The sequence below is a fragment of the Microcebus murinus genome, chromosome 8 (assembly GCF_040939455.1).
Source record: "Microcebus murinus isolate Inina chromosome 8, M.murinus_Inina_mat1.0, whole genome shotgun sequence".
In the NCBI taxonomy this organism is placed as follows: domain Eukaryota; kingdom Metazoa; phylum Chordata; class Mammalia; order Primates; family Cheirogaleidae; genus Microcebus; species Microcebus murinus.
The window spans coordinates 58,756,962-58,779,862 of NC_134111.1; the positions used below are offsets into that span (position 1 = coordinate 58,756,962).

General features: G+C 35.3%; 1 protein-coding gene across 7 annotated transcripts in view; it reads left to right on the forward strand.

Annotated features, from left to right (window-relative positions):
* Positions 1-18,718, forward strand: part of ITPRID2 (ITPR interacting domain containing 2) — a 37,141-nt gene extending 18,423 nt beyond the window's left edge. Inside the window, exons 10-18 of one of the 7 annotated variants that reach the window (XM_012785802.2) lie at positions 2,592-2,680; positions 4,045-5,256; positions 7,339-7,416; positions 7,496-7,623; positions 8,011-8,161; positions 9,206-9,271; positions 9,905-10,369; positions 16,582-16,699; positions 17,571-18,718. In XM_012785802.2, the coding sequence (XP_012641256.1) occupies positions 2,592-2,680; positions 4,045-5,256; positions 7,339-7,416; positions 7,496-7,623; positions 8,011-8,161; positions 9,206-9,271; positions 9,905-10,369; positions 16,582-16,686 (2,294 nt within the window). In that variant the 3' untranslated portion in view covers positions 16,687-16,699; positions 17,571-18,718. Of the gene's footprint in view, positions 1-2,591; positions 2,681-4,044; positions 5,257-7,338; positions 7,417-7,495; positions 7,624-8,010; positions 8,162-9,205; positions 9,272-9,904; positions 10,370-16,581 lie in introns of all 7 variants that reach the window. The other 6 variants (XM_012785809.2, XM_012785808.2, XM_076005726.1 and 3 more) reach the window with 6 other exon arrangements.
* The last annotated feature ends 4,183 nt before the right edge of the window (positions 18,719-22,901 follow it).

The window sequence follows — 22,901 nt, forward strand, 5'->3', positions numbered from 1 at the left end:
TTTAAACACAGATTCCTATGTATGTTCTTAGAATAGGAAATTACATGTTTGTTCTCTGAAATTACTTTGTAAGAGATAATTTGCATATAATTTTTCTTTCATTGCAATATGGCATTAAGAAACAAGAACTGCACTCTCACTAGGTCACTACAGTTCTGACCAGACACAAAACAAGCTTTCCTGTTTAATTTTCTTCCCCTCGTAAGTTCATAAATGCATGTATGTGTTTCTGAGCCGAGTTCAGGGCTATCAGAGTCCTTGCTTTAGGCAATTAGACAAGGGATACATTGGAAAAAGCAGATGTGTCAAAAGGAAGATAAAAAAGAATAAAATTACTTTATTTCAAGAGCTGTTTTTGTCATTTTGAAAGATAGCCTGTCAAATTTTGATAATGGGCTACATAAATATCTTTGATCATAGCTACAGAGTTAGAATCACAAGAAATATATTTACTTCAAAAGTTTAGTAAGAATGCATACAGTACTTTAGTATTGCAAATTTAATAAAATTGCCTTAATCTCAAATCCAATCCAATATTCACACACTAAGGCCCAGAGAGGTTTAGTAACTCAGTTTATTTTGCCAGCTAACATTTGATAGATGTGTTGAGAGAAGTCCATCAGTTTTCTTATTATAGAAGACATACAGCATTTTCTTTAGCAGAAAGTATACAGTTCTGTTTTGGTTTTTTAATGATTCTAGACAAATAAAATTTCCAGATTTTTTCTCTCACTTTAATGTTTCCTCTAACTTCCTAGTTTTTAGTTAGAAATCACATTTTACATCTTCAGGACAGAAATCTAATAATTTTTAGTTCTACCCTTTTCTATTGAGAATTGTGTTTTTTGGAAACAAATATCTGACTAAAGAACCTAGATTGTGATTTATATTTATAGTTTATAAAATAGTTCATCTACATTCTACTTAGTTGCTGAAATAGCCATCTGAGATAGAAGAATTACTCTTCTTCCATTTTGCAGAAGAGAGAAGCTACTGCTTACAATGATAAAATGCAGCAGGAACATGAATCCAGGCCTCCTTGTTCTTTCCTTTGCCCAACACCTGTTTTGAAGCTTAAGCAGTCTAAATATGACTAACCTATGTGAACCCAGACAGGGCTCAACAGCTGTGAGGTGAACTCAGCACAGACAACTCTGCAGCAGATAAAACAGATCTTAGCAGGGAACCCACGTCAGAGCTGCTCACTCTGGCTTCCTTGGGCACTCAAGCAACTGTCCTTTGCCCAACCACATAGGGGATTTCACTTCTAAATCATTTAAGTGACTATTTAATTCTATTATTGCTTTAAGGAAATAGTTATCATTGATTCATTCAGCAAACATCATTTATTGTCAGCTTATTTTAGCTACTGGGATACAAACAACACTAAATAAGGTTTTGCTTTCAGAAGGCTCACAATCTAGTTTAAAAAAAGACATAAATATATAGTGATAACTGCTATAAGATGTTAATTTTAATTAATACAATGGTAATTAGTACTGATGGTAATAGTTTATTGTAATTCAGTTTCACAGTTATTCCATTTTACCTAGACTCATCAAGGACATGGAGTGATTTCTTATATTTCATTAGGCATTTTTAAAAAATATCACAACAATATTACAGAATTATTCTAAAATTTTAATGGGAAAATTATTCTGTGGAAACTGAGTCTTCAGTGGGATACTTTTAAAAACCAGGTGAACTTTAATAGATTTTGGATTTTATTCAATCATATTATCTGGTTCTTAATATGGATAAAATCTTAAATGGTTTTGATAAACCTTTTTTTTTGGCATATTGTTTTTGAAGTTCCACATAACTGTGCTGTCTCATGAAGCACAGTTCATGTAATAGTAAATGTAATAACTGTGACTTCTCTCAATATGGTAGTTGTTGTATGTATGGAATGTGATCATGCTTGCTGTGCTTATCTGGTCTATTTACTTATGTAAAACATTTTTTTTTAGGTTATACTAGCCAGGAATTAAGAGTTTCGAGGCAGAAAAATAAACAGAAGGATTTTATAAGATTAACAATATTACCTGTTTGATGGAGTTTCGTGTAATTGTTATGAAAGAATTGTTTCATAACTTAACAAATATTTGTACCATTTGAAACATCAGAGACAAATTATTTAATTTATTTGACTTAATTGTATTTTTATTTTCTTGTTAGGAAGATGATAGAAAGTTTGACACAATATACTATACATTTGAACTTCTAATTTCACCTCCTTACATAATGGAAATGGTTTACTTTGGAACTTCTGTTTTTATTAGAGCCATCTTTTGTTTTAGCTAGCTGTCCTCCAAGGATAAGACATTAATTGGATTTTCCAAAATAGTTTTACTAAAGCTTAATTAACAACTGAATACTGAGAGTTTCTGATGAAAGATTTGATTCAGTTTTGTTTGAATTTGAGTTGCCTCCTATGCTTTGAAGCCACAATTTTGCATAAGTAATGCACACTTTTCTAAGAAGGAATCTATTTTGTATATCTTATATCTGTTGAGAGTCATATATCTGTGATAATATTGCTCTCAGTGAAGTCTTAGCAGTTTTGTATAATCAGACTTTTTTATTGATAGATCATCTATTACGAACTGCAAGTCAGCATTCTGATAGCAGTGGTTTTGCTGAAGATTCAACAGATTGCATATCCCTTAATCATCTTCAGGTAAAATTTTCTATTGTAATAGGCACTAAACTTCATAATTTTAAGATGATTTTTCAGTAACTATATGTTTTAAGACTGAATCTGTCTAATCTTTATTTTTCAAATGGCAGAATATAATTCCTTCTGGGACGTAGATGTTGTCTAAGCATTTGACTACAAATTTTAGGTTTCACTAATGCTTTTCTGACTATGAAAGAAAAACTTCTCTTTCTTAATTTTTGGACCACTAGTAAACAGATTATTTTGATTATTAACCTTTTTTGGTCTTTTATTGTTCTTATTTTTTTCTGTCATTGTGTTTCACTATTTTACAGTAAATTGTCTTATTTAATAACTAAAATAAGCATGGATCTATAACTTGCTGAATGTTATACTGACTTTTCTGCTAGACTGTATTAGATAACCCAGAAAATAGGCATAGCTTTGTCCTCGAGGAGCTTGTAGTCTATATGTGGAGTACACAGAATGTATACAAAAAGCATTTAAAACACCTAAAAGCAAGTTCTAAAGGAAATTGTGATGACCAAAAAACCCCCAAAGAGCCTTTAGGAACATAGCATTTAAGGGGTAAACATGTAAGAGACATATCTAAGGAAACTCAGAAGGAATAATCAAGCAGACAGAAAATTGGAGGATGGATGAGAGACTTTGAAAGGAAAGCCGTGGCTGTCAGGAGCCTTGGGAGAAAGTAGCTCTGATGGGGTCAGTGACACAAAATCGTGATTAGAGAGTAAAGCAAGGGTGAGGAAAAGAAGTTAAAAATGTTGACCATTTTGTCAAATAAGGAAGGATGGTAGATCTTTTTGTCTTGTTAACACAGGAATAATTTAGGGAAGTGGTTCAGCTAAGGATGGAACTATATAAGAGAAGTAGAGTTTGATCTAGAAAACGCTGGGGTGAAGCTGGGGAAATACCTGGGTCCTGGGGAGAATGTGATTGGAAACACAGGTTGGAGGGATTAGCTTTGAATAAGGCAAACAGTTTCCTTTCAGAATGGAGGGAAGGAAGGAACGATGGGGAGAGATATGGGGAAGTTTATAGGTGTTGGGGAAGAACCTTAAGAAATTTTTGTCCATTTTCTCTCTGAGTCAGTGTCATGTGTTAAAAGGAGAGGAAGAGGGTGTTGGAAAGGGGATTTAAGGAAAATAGTGAAGATCTGAAATAATTGTGAGAAGTGAGAGGGAAGGGGTTGCAAACTAGGGGCAGTAAAAACAGTTTTGAGCAGTACTAGGTCTACAACCAAAGTGGGAAATGGTAAAAGTATAGAAGCATCAGATCAATTTGGTATTTTGTTAATGATGTTTTTTACTTGTTTTCTTCACACACACCCCACCCCCACCCCCACCCCTGTTTTCCTTTCACAGGTTCACGAGTCCTTGCAAGCCATGGGGAGTAGTGCTGATAGCTGTGACAGTGAGACAACAGTCACATCATTTGGTGAAGACCTTGTCACACCAACAGCAGAAGACCAGCCCTGTTTTAATGAATCCGTGGAGGAGTCTCTCATTCCCCTTCAGAAGGGAATGGAGAAGGCAGCAACAGTTGCTGAAGAAAGCAAGTCAGACAGCCAGGATTTCCCTCCATGCCAGGCCCTTGAGAATACAGGAAAGAAACAGTCCACCTGTAGTCCAGGGGATCGTGTTACTGAAATTACTGAAATAAAAGAGGATTTGTCTCCAGCACAGACGGTAGAGCTACTGAGGGAAGCAAGTGCTGAAAGTGATGTGGATAAAAGCAGTGAATGTGAATTTACTCAATATACCACACATCATATTCTGAAATCTTTGGCATCTATTGAAGCTAAATATAGTGAGACGAGCTCTGAAAATGCAGCTGGGCCTCCCTCTTCTGTGGACAGGGTTAATACAGCTTTGCAAAGAGCTCAGATGAAGGTTTGCAGTCTTTCTAATCAAAGAATAGGGCGCAGCTTGATAAAATCGAAAGATCTGTTAAAACAAAGGTACTTACTTGCAAAAGCTGGCTATCCTCTAAGAAGGTCTCAATCTCTGCCAACCACCTTACTGAGCCCAGTAAGGGTTGTGTCCTCTGTCAATGTTAGGTTGTCTCCAGGAAAAGAGACCAGATGCAGCCCACCTTCCTTCACCTATAAGTACACACCTGAAGAGGAACAGGAATTAGAAAAGGGAATAATGGAGCATGACGGTCAGTCTTTAGTCAAATCCACCGTTTTCATCTCTCCATCATCTATGAAGAAAGAAGCAGTGTCCCAGAGTGAGGTGACCCAGTTGGAGGAATGCCATCACAGAAGGACTCCTACCTGTTCACAGTTTGTTCCAGCACCCATATCTCAGTCCACCTGCTCCCTTCACTCCATCCACTCTGAGTGGCCGGAAAGGCCCCTGTGTGAGCACACAAGAACTCTGAGCACGCACAGTGTTCCCAACATATCAGGGGCCACCTGCAGTGCCTTTGCATCCCCTTTCGGGTGTCCTTACTCACATAGACATGCTGCCTACCCTTACCGAGCGTGCTCTGTGAATCCTCCTTCCACCATAGAAATGCAGTTGCGAAGAGTATTGCATGATATTAGAAATTCTCTGCAGAATCTTTCACAGGTATGAAGAAAAGCATGTCTTTATTAAGTATATCTTTTTTACTTTTATTGCTCCAAGCACCTCTTAATTCCCTCAGAAGTGGGGACCCATCAGGCATGAACTCCCTGAGCTTATTTTCTTACACGTCTAAACTTAACCTATATCTGTCCTTTTTTATGCTTCCCTCCTATTTCAAGGGAAAAGCCATAACTAATCCTGAACACAATTAATTTCTTTGCTACTAATCTCCCTCCCTTCCTAGAGGAGAGATTTTGCTCATTAGGTATCCTCCCTTTTTTAGCCTATCCTCTATTATCTTTGTCTTAGTCTAGAATCTTGTCAGGTTGTACCTGTTATTAAAAATGTTCCCTTTTAAAGTCCTTTCCCTCCTTATCTCTGCCATTTGAATGTGTTAACCATCTTTTCTTTTTCTAAGTGTTTTTCTCATTGACTTCTGTGGTACTATGTTCTCCTGATTCTGCTCCTGGCTCTCTGGGCTAAGCCTTCCCCTTCTCCTAATGACCCCTGATGCTGGTCTTCTGGCACAGAATTAGTCTTCTTCCAGTGGGTTCAAATACTGGGACTACTCCAGAACAGAAAAAAGCAAAAAAAAAAAAAAACCAGGTAAAGTGTGAATTTGATTCAAAATGCTCAGTATGTCTTGTCACTTTTAAAGTCAACACCCTCAAGTTTATTAGTAGAGTGGAAATAATTTTCAAAAACTTTGAAAATAAATAGGCTGTCATGTTTGCTTTTCACATTTTTTCTGAATCTCTCTCTGAACTTACTTGCATTTCGACAATTAAAGTATTGAAGAAAATGTCAGTGTAATGATGATTGTGTTCAATGCAGGTGTCCCGGAATGAATGTAATATGTCTCTAATCATGAAATAGTAGACAGGAAGCTACTGTAAAAGTAGAAAGCAAAGTTGTAATTTTTCAAGTTATAGTCAGATATACCTTCTTTTAATATACGTGGGTTTTAGCCTCGTGACACTTGTCTCCTGATGGCTTTTAGTCTAACCAAAATGTGGGTGTTTCTTCTTCCTCCTTACAAAATGTAGTTCTGTCTGTGACTGAGATATACACCCTTTCAGCTCACATTATGTGGAGCCGGGGATTTCCAGGCCCCTGTCCACCTGCACCCTCACGGTACACTTCACTTTCTAGGCCAGCTTGTTCTGCTCTAACTGTGGTCTCTACCTCTTGGATGTGCTGTCAGTAACTCAGCCAACGAATCTCCCCACATCCACCCTACCCTACGCCAGCAGACACATGCTCTCTCCATCATGTGGCCTCTGACTCGTGTCTCTAGTCTCACTCTGGAGGTGTGTGCTTTGGCCGTATTGGACCACATGCAGGTCTCTAAATAGTTGTACATTCTTAGGTATCTGCACATGCCACTTTTTTTTTTTTTTTAAAACCTGGAAAGCCCTCCCATGCCTTTCTTTGTATAACCAGGTCCTATTTCCTGTTCAGCTCAAGTGTCAGGACTTTTGGCAAAGTTCACCTAATCCAAATTTTTGTTTGTTTCCATTATAGTACTCCCTGCTCCCTATATTTTAATTCTTTTTTAACTTCTCTTTCTTCTTCTTTACACTATGAGAACACTTGAAGGCTTGAGAACACCTTTTATCTTTTTATCTCACTGTCTGAAATAGGGGCATATAGGAGAAGCTCCAATGCCTAAGAAGACTGTGGTGATTGCTTGCTGCTCTCTCCAGCCTAGCCAATAATTACTGTAATCTCATGATGACATTTACAACTGCATCTACATTTTGGGGTTTTTTTTTGTTTTTTTTGTTTTTCTACTTTCTCAAGGCAGGAGGGAAGTTCTGTAAGACATAGATGACATAGATGTGAACTATACATTTTCCTTTGTTCTTCCTCCCAAATAATTTGTTTTATACCTGAAACAGCTAGCAGTAATAGGTATCATTGGGGACTGTTTTTTTTTAATCCTGCTTACAATATGAAGGATTTTTTTGTTTTTTTTGTTTTGCCTCAAAGAAATATGTGGGCCCCAAATTCTGCCTTTTTAACACGTTGAATAATTTGCAAGTAGCCATTTTAACATTGATTTTTAATCTTACTTTTTTGAAGTACCCTATGATGAGAGGACCAGATCTTGCTGCTGCTCCATATAGTACTCAGAAATCATCTGTTCTACCTCTTTATGAAGTAAGTTCTTACTCAAATCTTTGTGTTACAAAATAATTTGTATGATTTAGAAGTATAATTTTGGTATATTGCCTTTTAGAATACTTTTCAGGAGCTCCAGGTAATGAGGCGGAGCCTGAACTTGTTTAGAACACAAATGATGGATTTAGAATTGGCAATGCTGCGTCAGCAAACCATGGTTTATCATCATATGACTGAGGAGGAACGGTAAAAGTTCATTTTCACTCAACTTATGATTTTTTAAGCTAGGTTTTATTTCTACTGCTGTGTGCCCTGTATCTGTTTTGTGAACCAGTGTAGATAATGTTAGGCATATATAGTGCTTTACCAAGTGAACTTCTCTACCTTCACTGTGTTAAGGAAGAGGGTGGTTATAATATGTTTTTCAGCATTTGGGATATCTGTGGGAAAGGATGGAGGAAGAAAAACTGATGTCCTATTGGAGTCACCTATTGTAGTTGATATTGTGCTAATTTATAGAACTTGCAAATTTTCATACCTCTGTTAGTTTATAATAATGATCAAAAGAGTCGTGAATAGGAGTCATCACCAAACTGCATTTTTCAAGCATTGTGCCTGTCACCATACCCGTAGATTCGAAGTCGATCAGCTCCAGGGATTGAGAAATTCAGTGCGCATGGAACTTCAGGACCTGGAGCTGCAGCTGGAGGAGCGCCTGCTGTGCCTTGAGGAGCAGCTGCGCGCGGTGTGTGCGCCTTCGCCCTTCCGCTCCTGCGCACTCACGGTACGCTGCCCTGACAGTGGTAGGGAGATGTTTCACAGAATTTAGGACACGTGCCTTCCTTGCAGGTCATTTATTTTAATGGTATTAAAAGCATGCAGGATGTTTAAGGAGCTTTTCCACAGTCAGTTGAATGTGCAAGTTGTGGTAATTGTTTTAAATGTTTAGTATATTTAGAAATATGTTAAACATTTTTAATGATAATTTTTGATAATAGGAAAGAATAAGGGTCAGTACAAAAGTTTAGTGTTTGTAAAGGAAAAACGAGTGAATTATGACTAATTTTAAATTTTAATCACTGCATGTTACAAAGAACACAAATATATATTTTACTCAGTCTTTTTTATTTCCTCTCTTGCCTTTAAATAACTGTCCTTTTTAAACTTTTTCTTTGTTTTGGATTCTTTTCCTTTATGTTTTTTAAGGTATCAAATGAGATATTTAGATAGGAAACATACATACAACCCAGAGAATAAAACTGCCTTTATTTTGTACCACTTTTCATACTTCTAATGTTTCTTTCCATGAAATTTGGACTTCAACAATTATATTCTTATTCTTGCCAGTATCTTTGAAGTTATAGAATATGTTGCTTTGAAAAGGTGCAATGATGAATTTTTCTTTATTACTTAATACTTTAGCAATGCATTTGATTTTGGTAAAAATAAATGGATATGTACACATACACATGCATATATATGTACACATGGAGTAGAACAGAGTAAGAGTGTGTGTATACACACAGATATATGTATAGCATCAAATAAGAATATTCTACATCATTAATGAATATATTTCCCATGGTTTTGATCTGTCATTCTGAGAAAGATGTGTTGGTGGCAGCAGAGAATCAGAACATCCTCTATGCACTTTGTATCAGTTTTCAGTTGCAATAACACATAGGATCAATGACAGTTGAGGGTGACCTAGGTGATATAAAGGGATGCTTCAGGGCACTAATTAGCCAATTTATTTTATTATCAAACTCTTGCAATTTGAAAAAAATACAGAGAGATAAAGATATAAATATTGTTCTTACCTTTCCAGGGAATGTGTGGCAGTAGAAGCGCTGATAACTTGTCATGCCCTTCTCCATTGAATGTAATGGAACCAGTAAGCCTCTCTCCTTTTAAATCACTGGGGAAGGGAATGATATAACATTTCATAAACATGCAATTTTCCTAGTGTTTATGAAATGTATGTTTATTTCTTTTACATACAGAATTTGATAAGTTACAATTAAATAGAGTGGAAGTGAGTTTGGCATTTCTGAAAGTCCATTAGTATCTAAATCGCTGGAAAGCCAGCTTAATTGCAATAGTGATTTATCATCTTTATGACCTAAAGGAAATAATGTCTCATAAAAAATATTTAATTTTAACTCCAGGAGAAATGTGCTATATTTTAGACAAATTGGTTTATTTGGGACAAAAGCATTATGAGTAACTGTTTTGTTTTTCACTAGTTACTCTTCCTTACAAGTAATTTGGACACCGGTGTGGTAACAAGTAAAATTTTGTCCCACTGAGTATTCTAGTTACCAGTTGTATTGCTTGATTTCATTGGGAATTTAAATTTTACTTGCTGTTTTTGCAAATGAAATCGAGTAGTCACTAAATTAATGAAACACAGTAACTTTACAACTTGATGTGATTTTGGCAATAATCACAGCTAGGCTTTATACCTTCTTTTTAACTACCAATCTTAATTTCAAGAGAGAAGAATAACAATTTTTCTGATCTCCAGGTCACTGAACTGATGCAGGAACAGTCATACCTGAAGTCTGAATTAGGCCTGGGACTTGGAGAAATGGGATTTGAGGTTCCTCCTGGAGAAAGCTCAGAATCTGTTTTTTCCCAAGCAACATCAGAGTCATCTTCTGTATGTTCTGGCCCCTCTCATGCTAACAGAAGAACTGGAGTACCTTCTAGTGCCTCAGTGAACAAACCGAAAACCCAGTCAGTGGCAAGGAAGAAAGTATTCCGAGCATCAGTGGCCCTAACACCAACTGCCCCATCTAGAACAGGCTCTGTGCAGACACCTCCAGATTTGGAAAGTTCTGAGGAAGTTGAAGCAGCTGAAGAAATCCCAGAAGTCATAGGAACTAAATCTGAAGTGGAAGAAGGACATGGAAAACTCCCAGCAATGCCAGATGCTGAGGAAATGCATAAAAATGTAGAGCAGGATGAGTTGCAGCAAGTCATTCGGGAGGTGGGTAAAAATCTGTGCTTAATTCATTTATTTGGATATGTGTATTAGAGGAGATTTTTAAAAAATTATTATGGGCATATAATAGTTGTATATCTTTATAGGGTACATGTGATGTTTTAATGCAGTCATACAATGTGAACTAATCAGGGTAATTGGGATATCCATCACCTCAAACATTTAATATTTCTTTGTGTTAGGCACATTCCAGTGCCACTCTTTTAGTTATTTAAAAGTATACCCTAACTTATTGTGATTATAATCACTTTGTTGTGCTCTCAATATTGTTCATTCTATCTAATCAACTGTATTTTTGCACCCATTAACCATCCCCACTTTATCCTCTTCTCCCTGCTACCCTTCCCAAGCTCTGGTAACCATCATTCTGCAGAGGAGATTTTATTTGAATGTTAATTATTTATAAGATATTCTTTGAGTCACAATATTTTGTAATTTTCAGGGAGCTTTTAGATTCTTCCCCACGGATCCAGTTAGTGTCTATTATGATATGTTTGTAATGGCAAATTTCATACTCCAGTGTGAAATAGTTGCAATTTTTTATTCACTATGGTGAGAAAAGTGTTTGTAGTGCTGGAAATAGATAAACATGTGACAAATTCTTTGGACCTTTTGTTCCCAAGAGGGATTACAATTGAGATTTCTTCCAGGATTAAAAGCTGCATTTTATGGTTTCAGTTGACATGAGAAAATGGTGTTGTGATTTTAATAAGCATAAAGAATTTGATCTCTTTGGTTTGTTGGGTGGGGAAGTGTAGAAATTACATGAGTTGTTCAAAAGTTGAAATGCAGTAAGAAAAGAAGGTGATAGCAGCGTGAGAATCTAGGTGATAGCAGCGTGAGAACCTGAAGCATCACCATAGTTCTAGATCACCAGAACTGCAAAAATTTAGAAGTGTTAGTAATCAAAAGTTGATAAAATTAGTAAAATAACTCTTTTTAGCACTAAGATCAGGTAATAAGGAGTAGTATGCATCATTTAAAAAGGGAGAACTCCTTTTTAATGAGCCATCATATATAGGTACATGTTGGTAGCTTAAGAGTTCCTTGAAAATAAATACTGTCAGTCCTCCTGTAATAGGATACATGAGTTCCTGAGAATCTCTGTGCTGTACAAACTCATGCAATAAAGACCACAGGGTTTATGGGGAAAATAGAATTGCAGGCATAATACTTATAACTTTGTCAGTGACATATTAGAAAGACAAAAGATAGAAACCTAATGAACACAGTAGCAGTTTTATGCAGTTGACCCTTGGTATCTGAGGGAAATTGGTTCTAGGACGCCTGCAGATACCATAATCCGTGGATGTTCAAGTCCCTTATATAAAATGGCATAGTTTTCGCATATACTCTGTGCACACTTCCCGTAGAATTTAAATCATCCCTAGATTACTTATGATACCTAATACAATTTAGATGCTGTATAAATAGCTGTTAAAGTTGTGTTTTTAAAATTCTTGTACTGTTATTTTTTATTTCAAATATTTTCTATCTGCGGATTAAGTCCACAGTTGGGGAACCTGAGGATATGGAGGGCTGACTGTACATGTTAAATGGTTAAGAATTATATGAATATTACAATAAATATGGTAGTTACCTTAAAAATCCCTGAAGTTTGTGGAAGTGGGCTTTGGAAATGTTGCAACTTGTGAGTTACTGTGAAGGAGGGTGGACTGAAATCTGACAGAAAGTTTTAACACCAGATGGGAATGGGTGTGGCTCATAACAGATAACTGAGAGATAGCTGGTAGATGTTTAAGATGTGTGCATTTTGTGTACTATGTTCCTAGGTTCATCCAAGTGCAGTGTTCTGTGTTCATGTAGTGTTTCTTATGGATGAGATTGCATATAAGCAAACATGAAATTTGCATTATATGCAAGTTGTTTCCTAATATTTCAATCAAGTTAAAACAGATTCACATTTTCAAAACTAATGTTATAGCAGAAGCTATAACTACTGTTATAGCTACATGTCTGTAATTTATTTTCATGACATGACTCTACCATCTAAAAGTTTTAAAAGTGTAATTCTACAGATTTTTTTTCTTTCTTTTTTATTTTTTAGAGATGGGGTCTCGCTCTTGCTCAGGCTGATTTTGAACTCCTGAGCTCAAGCGATCTTTCTGCCTCAGCCTCCCAGAGTGCTAGGATTACAGGCGTGAGCCACCATGCCTGGCCTTACAAGTGTAATTCTATAAATTTATTTGTCCTACAAATAGAATTATTTTTATAAGTTGGTTGTGGCTGGCTCATGTCTAGCAAAACTCTGTACATTCACTCTGCCCAGTTTGGTGTGCCTGTGATTAGTAATCCTTTCCTGTTTACATGTTTTATATGAAAGATCAATTTTTGAGTGAAATAATGGTTCTTTTCCACACTACATTTGCTAATTGAGGAAATAGATTTTAAGGTAGCTTTTTTTCCCCCCTGGAAATTTGATGTTTTTGTTTCGCTTAGCTTGCTTTAGTTTGAAAGTTTTGCTTGAAACTTTTATGTCATTTGTTTGGTGCAAATATTCCCTTTAATGCACACTTGAATTCTAATTTTTAAAGTTATGATGGCCTGATATGTGCTTTAAGTAATTTCCTGGGAGTAAAGCATTCACTTTAGACCAGAACATTTATTCTTTGGCCGTTAGAGCATAGTATTAAAAAAAGTCAGTTGTTCTTATTAGGCTTCCTTGGTCCTAGAGAATTAATCATTTATAAGAACCTCCATTAAATATGAAAGCTTTTATGATTTGCAGACATTTAAACTGACATGCAAGGCAAATGTTTGGAGAATTTTTCAGAATTTGTTACTAAACCCATTAATTACAAACTACTTAGTTCAAAGTTTGGCATAGTTTGAAGGAAGTTGGGTTTACTTAAAAGAGTACCATGTACTCTTTTACTGTCTACATAGAAGGGCTTACCAACCAAAATATATAGAGATCAAGGCATAAGAGGAATATTATTGCACTGAAGAAAACAAATTCTTTTGAAGCACTTTAAAACCACATATTAGATAAGTTAGTTTAATGCCAGTTATAACTTAAAAAAATTGTTTTTAATATCACTTAGATCAGTTGCAGTGGTTTTCTGTTAAAGTTTGTTTGCAAAGTATTTAAAATTCAGAATAGTTTTTATTCCATTCATTTCAAATTGCTGATCTTGTTACTTAAATACACATGGTACTGAATTCCAGTCTTTTTTTAAGCTTAGTGTATCAGCTATCAAGATAATTAAATTAGATTCTGTTTTCCCAGTAAATTCTGAGCCCTTAACCCCATTAACAAAGCCTCCATTTAGAAAACCAAGATTTAATCTTGGGTTGAACAGTTTTGCAGGTGAGGATTAAATATGTTTGCCAGGCACTTTCAAGGAAGTTTTCTCATTGCACTCATGGGTGCATGAAAACAATAATATCTGTCAGGCCTTTGTTTCTTTCATTGCACCATAAGTGAGGTTTTTAAAAAGGGTGTTTTCATTGTTTATAATGTGTTAATACAGTAAGAATTCTTTTTTTGAAAGAGAACATTGAAAGAAAGTCCTTTCAAACATTTAATATACTCATTCAGTACTAAACTTTTGTCAGATTAAAGATACCCCTTTTCTTTGCACATTGTGAACGCTGTAGTAGGAAAAAAGTACCTCATCTTAAAATTTGCGGTCATCTGCGATGCATACAATCAGTGGCCTGAAACTGTTTACAGTTACTTTAAAAATGTATGTATATGTGTAAATAAAAAGTACTTAATAGAATGAATGAACATGTGCCTACAGAAGCAAACTCAACAGAATTAAATGTCAAAGAGTAAACATAGATTGCTTTGTGTTTAGAGAGTTCTTCTTTGTTTATTCAAGTGCCTAGACTTGGTTCATGCCTTTCAGAATCTTTATTACAGTACATCTGACATGTTTGAAGCATGTATTTTAGTAAATACACAGCTTGCCCATGTATGCTTATTGAAACTTTTTTTAGTGATCACTTAATATAACGGCTGCCACACGGTAGGCACTCACTAGCTACACACGTCAGATGTGCAGTCGGTCTTTTTATATTGTCGATAAGCATTCCCTTCTTAATCTCAGGTAGTCTCGTCTTCAGCCTACACCATTGTTTGGAAATTGTGCTCATACAAGTAATTTTATCCTCAATCCCAATGGAATTTTCTCACTCCTATCCTTCCAGCCTCTCTGTAGCATGGGAGACTTTGAATTTATTTGTCCATACATTTATTCCTTCAATAAATTATTTAATGGCATTTTGTCATTTTCAGTGCTGATCTCTCTGTAGTTCTTTTTTCTTCTTTCTCCTCTTGTATCTGATATTTGTCTCTCGTGCTCTTTCGCTCTCTTATTGACTCATCCATTTAGACATTTATTGCTTACTGTATGCAGTTTATCAAATTGATAAGTGAGACCTGAGCCCCTCCCTGAAGGAGCTCATAGTACACCTTCCATCTGACCTCACCCTTTCTGTCCTAATTTCCTTCTACACCCCAGAAAGAACTGTCTTGTCAGTCAGGCTCCGTTATACTCCCCTCTCATCCAAGATTCTCTTGCTTTAAAGTTTTCAATCTCCACCATCATATGAAATAGTTGCAACTTTTCATGACCTACAGTGTAAAGTCTTCCTTCTTTGATAATATTTTTTTCCTCTTCTAGCCCATGATAATCTTTTCAAAATTCATTTTGTATTCATCTATTAATAGATTATAACATGTTTGACTACAGAAATTCTTGTATGTTTTATTCCAGTAATATTTGCACTCCAGGAAAAGGCTGGCACACGTTTTTGTAAAGAATATTTTTTGGCTAGTTTTTTTTTTTTTTTTTTTAGAATGATGAAGAATGATGGAATATAATAAAATTACCATATTTCAGTGTTCCAGATTCAGCATATTGTATTTGTGTTTATATACTATGGCTAAGAGATTCTGGTTTTTAAAATATTTGTATCCAACACATACTTATTTAAAAAGTAAATCTGAAGTCCCATGAACTTCAGAAACTTTTGGTGCTGTTTGAAATCTTGATAGAAGATAAAATGAAAAGCTTGTATTTATTTAAATATATTCCAGTACAGATGGTTGGTCGCTAAGAAGCATTTTGTTTCTATGAATAACTGTGTATAAATCTTATGTATTGTGTACCAGTTTTGCATGACTGATTAATACAGAGCCATTTTTGGAAAGTCTTCAATTAAGATGTGTTCAAGATGTACTTAGGAACAGTTTAGGAAATAGATCATTCTGGCTGGATACTGTGGAAATGTAGAATTTTTAAAAGCTGGTGGAGAGTGTCTCGAGTGCTAATTTAGAAGGCATTATCAGTTTTTTTTCAGGAAATAAACATTTAAAGCCGTCACAAGGGGCTATTTAAGGTGATGCTGTGTCATGAGAGAGAAAAGTTGGGGATAGTCATATGTAGGCTTGGACATCTGGAGAAGATCCTGATAGAATGAATTATCATTGCCCCAGCTCTGTTTGCCTTTTCCTACGATGACATGATATGTATATCCCTATCTGAAGCAAAAGCTTTAGGCAGGTGACGACTGTACCATACAACTAAAGAAAAGGTCATTTCTTTAGCGTTTACCGTGGTTTGGAGGACGTTTTTGTGTTTTAAAATAAATTGTACTAAATGATAATTTTTTCTTTCCATTTAAAATGCACGAGTTAGTACAATATATAATTTCTTACAACTTCTTCAGATATTTAGCTTTCAATTGGTATAAACAGGTATTATACCTGTATATTGTTTTGCCACTAATGGGTTTTTTTTTTAAAAGCAGTGAGAGCACTTGTATATCCTGCTGATTAACTTTCAAAGGTAGATGATAATAAAAAACATTTAATCAGTCTTTCCATATTATTTTGTGTCATGAGGTAAAGTATTTACTAGAAGTTTTTTAATCTATGAAATGACATTTTCTAATGTTCTCAATTTAAGAATTGTGATATTTTATAATCTAGTTAGCCGAGTTATGCCGGATCAGAACTCAGATTCTGTCCTGGGTTTGAGGATAGATCGACTTGATTCCCCACTCCCTCTCTGTATTGCATGCAGGTTCACATAAAGGTTGTAGTTTCCTCTGTGGTTTAGCTGATTGCAGAAATTAAATGCTATTTGTTTTTTTCTAAAAACGGAGAAAAAAAGAATTACACTCATATTGTTAAGTTCTGATTTTTCTCTTATTTTGCATTCTAGATTAAAGACTCTATTGTTGGGGAAATCAGACGGGAAATTGTAAGTGGACTTTTGGCAGCAGTATCTTCAAGTAAAGCATCTAATTCTAAGCAAGATAGTCATTAAATGGAAATTATAGGTAAATTTTTCTGAATTTTTTTGTTTAAATAGAAATTAATACTTGGTATTTTATTCTTTGTTTCCCTAGTACACAAGTGTGGTTCTCTAGCTAAATTTTGATTTTAGAATGTATGTCATATGTTATCCTACAGTGTAAAAACCACATACAATCCTATTTGAAGTGTAAGCAAGTCAAATCTCATCATACTAATCTTGAGGGAATTATCTATATTGGGTCATTATAGTGGAATTTTATTGTAGTAAATAAATCCTGGAGTTGGACTTCTAACCTGAATCTTTAAAAGCATTGATTATAAAAGTATTTTAAAATGTGCAATTCATGGAACAAGATTTTGAGAATCAAAACTTTGTAGTATCTTTCCTAATTATTTTATCTTTTAAAGAAACATATCCCATAGATCCATTTCTAATTATAATGTATTAAATAATTATTTTGTGTTTTACTTATTAAAATGAATTTTATTTTCTCATAGGTCTAATTTCCATTTCATAAAAAATATATTAAAATTAGTATTTGGTGAATGCCAAAAAGAATAATATGCTTTGGTAGAATCATACCTTTAGTAGAACTAAAAATATTCAGCCTATAGCAAGAAAACAAAAATGTAATTTGAAAAGTATAATACATAATTTCAACTGTAGAAATGGGAAAATATTTTGATAAACTATGTCATAAAGCAACTAATGAGATTTTTTTTCCCCAAAGCCATGAATAAAAGAATTAATTCTTAGGAATATGTATGGAAATCACAGGAAGATTGTGTTTATATGTATGTATATTTGAATAAAATTCTCATTCGCCTCTAAAAGAATCTTTTAATAATAGTATTTGAAAAATGTTTAGAGTGGACTTCTCTTTCTTTTTTAAGGTTGGCATGAATCCTAGTAGCTGTGTAATATTGGAGGTATCAATAATATACACTGGTGGAGGTGTTACTTGTGCTTCAGAAGATACTTGCTGCTGAGCTGGGCTACTGTATACAATGTACAGTGTGTATTTCTTCTATGCCTATCTTTTTAAAAAACCTATGTAGAAACTTAGGCACTTTGCTCTTTTCTAAACTATCAAAATTGTAGCAGTTTGAAAAGCCTAATATTTATTTGTATGTCAATATTTTTCATTTGATTCTCTATTAGAATTAATTATAAAACTTGAAGACATCCAGACTTATCCAACTTATAAATAACATACTTCTTCAGACTAGCTTCTTAAAACACTGACCTCTATGAGGTATTTACTGTGCAATAACTGATTCATTTTTTGAGAGCTTGAAGCAACCAATGATTTTCCCTCCACTGCTGTTAATTAGTGTCACTTCCAAGAAGAAAAACTGTTGTGTTGTATAAATTGCTTTTAATTCTTGAGGAGGTTACTAATAGCAGTAGGGTAGAATTCTATGAGGTTACCTACAACTACTTAATGTTCTTACACTGTAAGCCTTGTTGCCTTACATAAGACAAATGTAATTTTATTATAGCTTATGTAGTATTTTTCTTTTGGTAATGTGCCTTATGTTAAACACTATGTACTTTTTGTATTGCCAGACTTCTTTATTATAAGGAAATGTCTCTTCTTCTGTCTTTTAGACTCAATGATAGGGTATCATCCAAATAATGAGGCCTATGACTTGAACAGATAGAAATGAATAAGCTGGTTTTTGTTTTTTCAAAGTGGAAGTAATTTACATTTGTTCTCATACATAAATGATTTTAATTCATTTTTAACCAGTGAAAACTCTTGTTTTTATGGGGGAGGGGGAAGGAAAGTGGTTTCCTATTTGGTTTTATATATGTTAATAAATGTGTAAAGTAACCAAATGTTATTAAAATTATTCTTTTAGCATTTATAATTTTCAACTCCTATTATGTTTCTTTGTGTGTGATATTTTAATCAAAGTGGTTGAGATGTTAACAGTGTTCTTTGAAAGAATATCAAAGTTATAAATGTTTGCAATATCACACAAAGGATGATTCTAAAAACAAAATTAAAACAATAAAGTATTTATTTTGCCTAAAATGTTGTTAGTGGTTTCTTTTCTTGAACTGCAGTGTGAAGAATTTGGATTAGATTTGATGAATAACAAATAAGGTGCAAAAGAATTGCAGCATACAGCCTAATAGTTGTTATTTTCTTTTCCTAGAGAAGTGTCTATGATGCTTTCAAAAATGCAGTTCAGATAGACCACCTGGGTAAGAGGGCATGGACTAATGCCTCTAGGGCTCATCTAGTTCTGTGGTCATAATGATTACCATCTGAGGCCAAATAAAATTTCTCTTTAAAAATGTACTGTCTCAAAAATTAAGCTACAAAGAACAGATATTAAAATATTCTTTTACTCTTTGTTCAAATTATTCAGCAATTTAACTAGTTGATTCTAACAGCAGTAATAGTACATATAAACCAAACACCCCATTTACTATTAACAGTAGTACAAGCATCAATGATTTATAACTACTCAGTTTTGTAGCCACTTTTAACTTCATTTTTGACAATGCAAGATACCCAGAATTTGATAATAAAAATTAGAGATGTAACAATTACAATAATAGGCTAAACTAATGGGCAAATAAATAATATAGGAATGAACCTGAACACTATTAGAGTTTTATCTTCCTTCTGCCCATTTTAAATTTTTGTGGACTTCATGAAGATTTGAAAGGTATTATGTTTGAGCCAACATGCTAGCTGCTATACAGAAATGAAAATTGAAAGCATCTAAAAACAAGATGGAAAAACAAGGCATCTTTTAATTTATGGGTTGGTTTAGAAGTATCAAAGAATAATAAAAAGAATTTGAGAAATTATAGGCTGAGATAGTCAGAGAAGTCTTTATTAAGGACAAGTAGTTTGAGTGAGATCTTAAAGAATGGGAAGTGGAAAGGATAGGGTTCAAATAAAAACATTAGCAAAGTTTATCCAGAATACATAAATTGAGTTTGAATTACCTCACACATGATGAAAGCAATGTTCTTAAAAATCCCTGAGGCTGAGCCGGGCGCGGTGGCTCACGCCTGTAATCCTAGCACTCTGGGAGGCTGAGGCGGGCGGATTGCTCGAGGTCAAGAGTTCGAAACCAGCCTGAGCAAGAGCGAGACCCCGTCTCTACTATAAATAGAAAGAAATTAATTGGCCAACTAATATATATATAAAATTAGCCGGGCATGGTGGCGCATGCCTGTAGTCCCAGCTACTCGGGAGGCTGAGGCAGCAGGATTGCTTGAGCCCAGGAGTTTGAGGTTGCTGTGAGCTAGGCTGACGCCATGGCACTCACTCTAGCCTGTCAACAAAGCGAGACTCTGTCTCAAAAAAAAAAAAAAAAAAAAAAAAAAAAAATCCCTGAGGCTGGGTGTGGTGGCTCAGGCTTATAATACACTTTGGGCAGCCCAGGCAGGAGGAATAGCCTTGAGGCCAGGAGTTTGAAACCAGCCTGAACAACATAGCAAGGCCCCGTTCTCTACAAAAATTAGAAAAATTAGCTTTGTAGTGGCGCATGCCTGTAGTCCCAGCTACTCAGCGATAGCCTGAGGCAGGAGGATCCCTTGAGCCCAGGAGTTTGAGGTTGCAGTGAAATATGATTGTGCCACTGCTCTCTAATGCAGGCAATAGAGTGAGACCCTATCTCAAAAAATAAAAATGCCAAGTTGTCCATAGCTTATACATGTGCTAAGCCTGCACAAAGAAGGCATGGCAGAAAAAGAATCTTGAAATGGTGATTCAGAGCTTTGGAATTGCTGTCAATGATACACCATTGTCAAAAATGGGCAGTTTCTCAGACTTGGAATATATGTTGTTCCTCTAAGAATATTCAGTTGAGTTTCAGTAACATTTAAAATGTGCACTTCCTCAGTTAATAAAGCTCAGTTGGCCATTTTCAACCTTTTCAAGGAAAATAAGAATGTAGTAAAGTGCACGTAAAAGAATGTCAACAGAAAGTAAATTGGGGAGCTTCCTGGAAAAATGCTGTATTGCCCATGTTCCTCACCTGTCCGAATGAGAGTGCGGTGCTAGGGAAGGAGTCAAACAAAACAGAAGCATAGGATCTCCTTTGTTCCTTTTCCTCTCCTGGAAAGGCAAAAAATTATAGCACTTCTAGGGAAGCAGAAAGAGAAAACATTCCATCTTTTTATAATTGAAGCTTTGTAGTATGGCTGTTATGAATATTGAAATTTAATTACCACGTAATCTAATTGTACTCTAAATATATAAAGTTAAGATGTCATATCTAATTAATACCTTGTCTCCTATATGGTTTTATATTTCTGTTTATTAAATCAGGACGTTTACCTTTCTTCTCATTTCTACAACTGATGTTCTGTTACTCATTGAATAATAGTTTATGTACAGAATATCAGCGTAATAAGGAATACCGTCAGAAGTAATAAGCCATAAGTGTGGCTCACACACAGGATGTCATCACACTCAGCATACGTTAGGAATATACTCAAAGATAAGCAGGCATATCAAACAAACATCAGGGTCCATTTTCCTCAGGAGGGTCTCTTTGGATACCCCAAAGGAAACTAAATCTTAGGTAAACAATTAGCTTACTTGCTCACTCCATGATAATAGGACATACTTCACAGAGTTGTTAGATATGAATGTAAACGAACTTAGCACAGCACTAGGCACAGCTCAAAGACCGTGAGCTGTTATGGTGGGGGTGATGGGTAGAAGGAGGGTAACCGGTAGATGAGGTATGGCAAATTAAGCATTAAATAGAAAGGACAGAATATGAACTTACAGATCCAGGCCTGAATTTTTCATCTTTATTGTGTTCTTTCAAGCAATACAACCAACAACTGGCAAAGGATCCCCTGATTCTGCTACTATGTAAAGGGTGAACATTATTGGGTTTCAAATTTTCAACAAAAATATTGTTCTTTGGAACAAAAATACCTGCTCATGGATATCACTTAGATCAATGCCTCTCAAACTGTAACATCCTTACAAATCAAATTTTTAAAAATGAAGATTCTGAGTCGGTCTGTGTCCTACTTTTTGAGGTCCAAATTTCTGCATTTCTAGAAGCTCCCAGGTGAGGTGGATGGTGCCAGTTCATGGACTGCATTATAGTAGCAAGGATTTACAATAGCAGGTCTTACTACCTGTCTGCCAGATGCTTTGAAGGAAGGAATTTGTTAAGCAGGAAAGAAACTTTTTATTACAGCTAAATTTCAAAATGAAGAACAAATGTAAGCACAGCACATAGGAAGGAGGACCCACCTAAGGCATCATGAAAATGTACAATGGTACAGGAAGGGCTGTGTGGCCGGAGTAAAGAGCTATTTTGCTGTTGTTGGTGGCAAATAACAGATTGGATGTTGAGAAAATGCAAAGATAGTCTGAATTCTAGAATCAACCAGTCAAGAAGCAAAATGAGACCCTAAAAGGAAAGAATTAGTCTAGAGATGCTGCAGAAAGAGAAGATCACCTCTAGGATATGGAATTTGTTTACAGTTATTGGTGTTTGAAGAAGCTTACCATTACTTTTGGAAAGAGATTAGTGATTAAAAACATTACAGCTGTGTCAAACACATTATAATTCATTATTCGTGTTCCTGAGTTCATTGTTTAGTAAATCCATGTACAGATGATTCATGGTTTTGTTTCAGTACTTCTCAAATAATTCCTTTTATTATTTCTACAGTTCCAAGGTAAAAAAAACAAACAAACAAAAAAAAACAACCAAAAACCCTTGAAGTACTGTAAAGCAAATATTGTCTGATGAATCTATTCACAAACATCTATCATAACCCTGTGCCTGGGCAGAGACTGTTTTTAATAGCAACACCAGTGTCATCAGTTAAATCTCAGGTGTGAACGTCTTGATTTATGTTTGGTCAGAATGTATTTACATTGTTATCAACCTATTGATACATGTAAAATATTGACATTTGAATAAAATAACGTGTTTGCCCAGTCCTCATCATCCTGTGATGACAAATGATGATAGACATGTTTTTCTGTCTTTTTCTATCAGGTGCTAGGCATGGCCCTCTCCTAAACCTCATCCACTAATATCAGAGAGTCCCCAAGAGTTATTCACACATCTTCGCAGCAGTCCTCATAAGTGAACGCCAAGTACTGTCCTCTTCTCTTGCTCTCTCTGTCGAGGGCCCCAGAGCATCCCTAGTCATCCACTGTGGTGGTCAGTGATGATGACCGGTGATGATGACATCACACTGTACGGAAGTGGAGA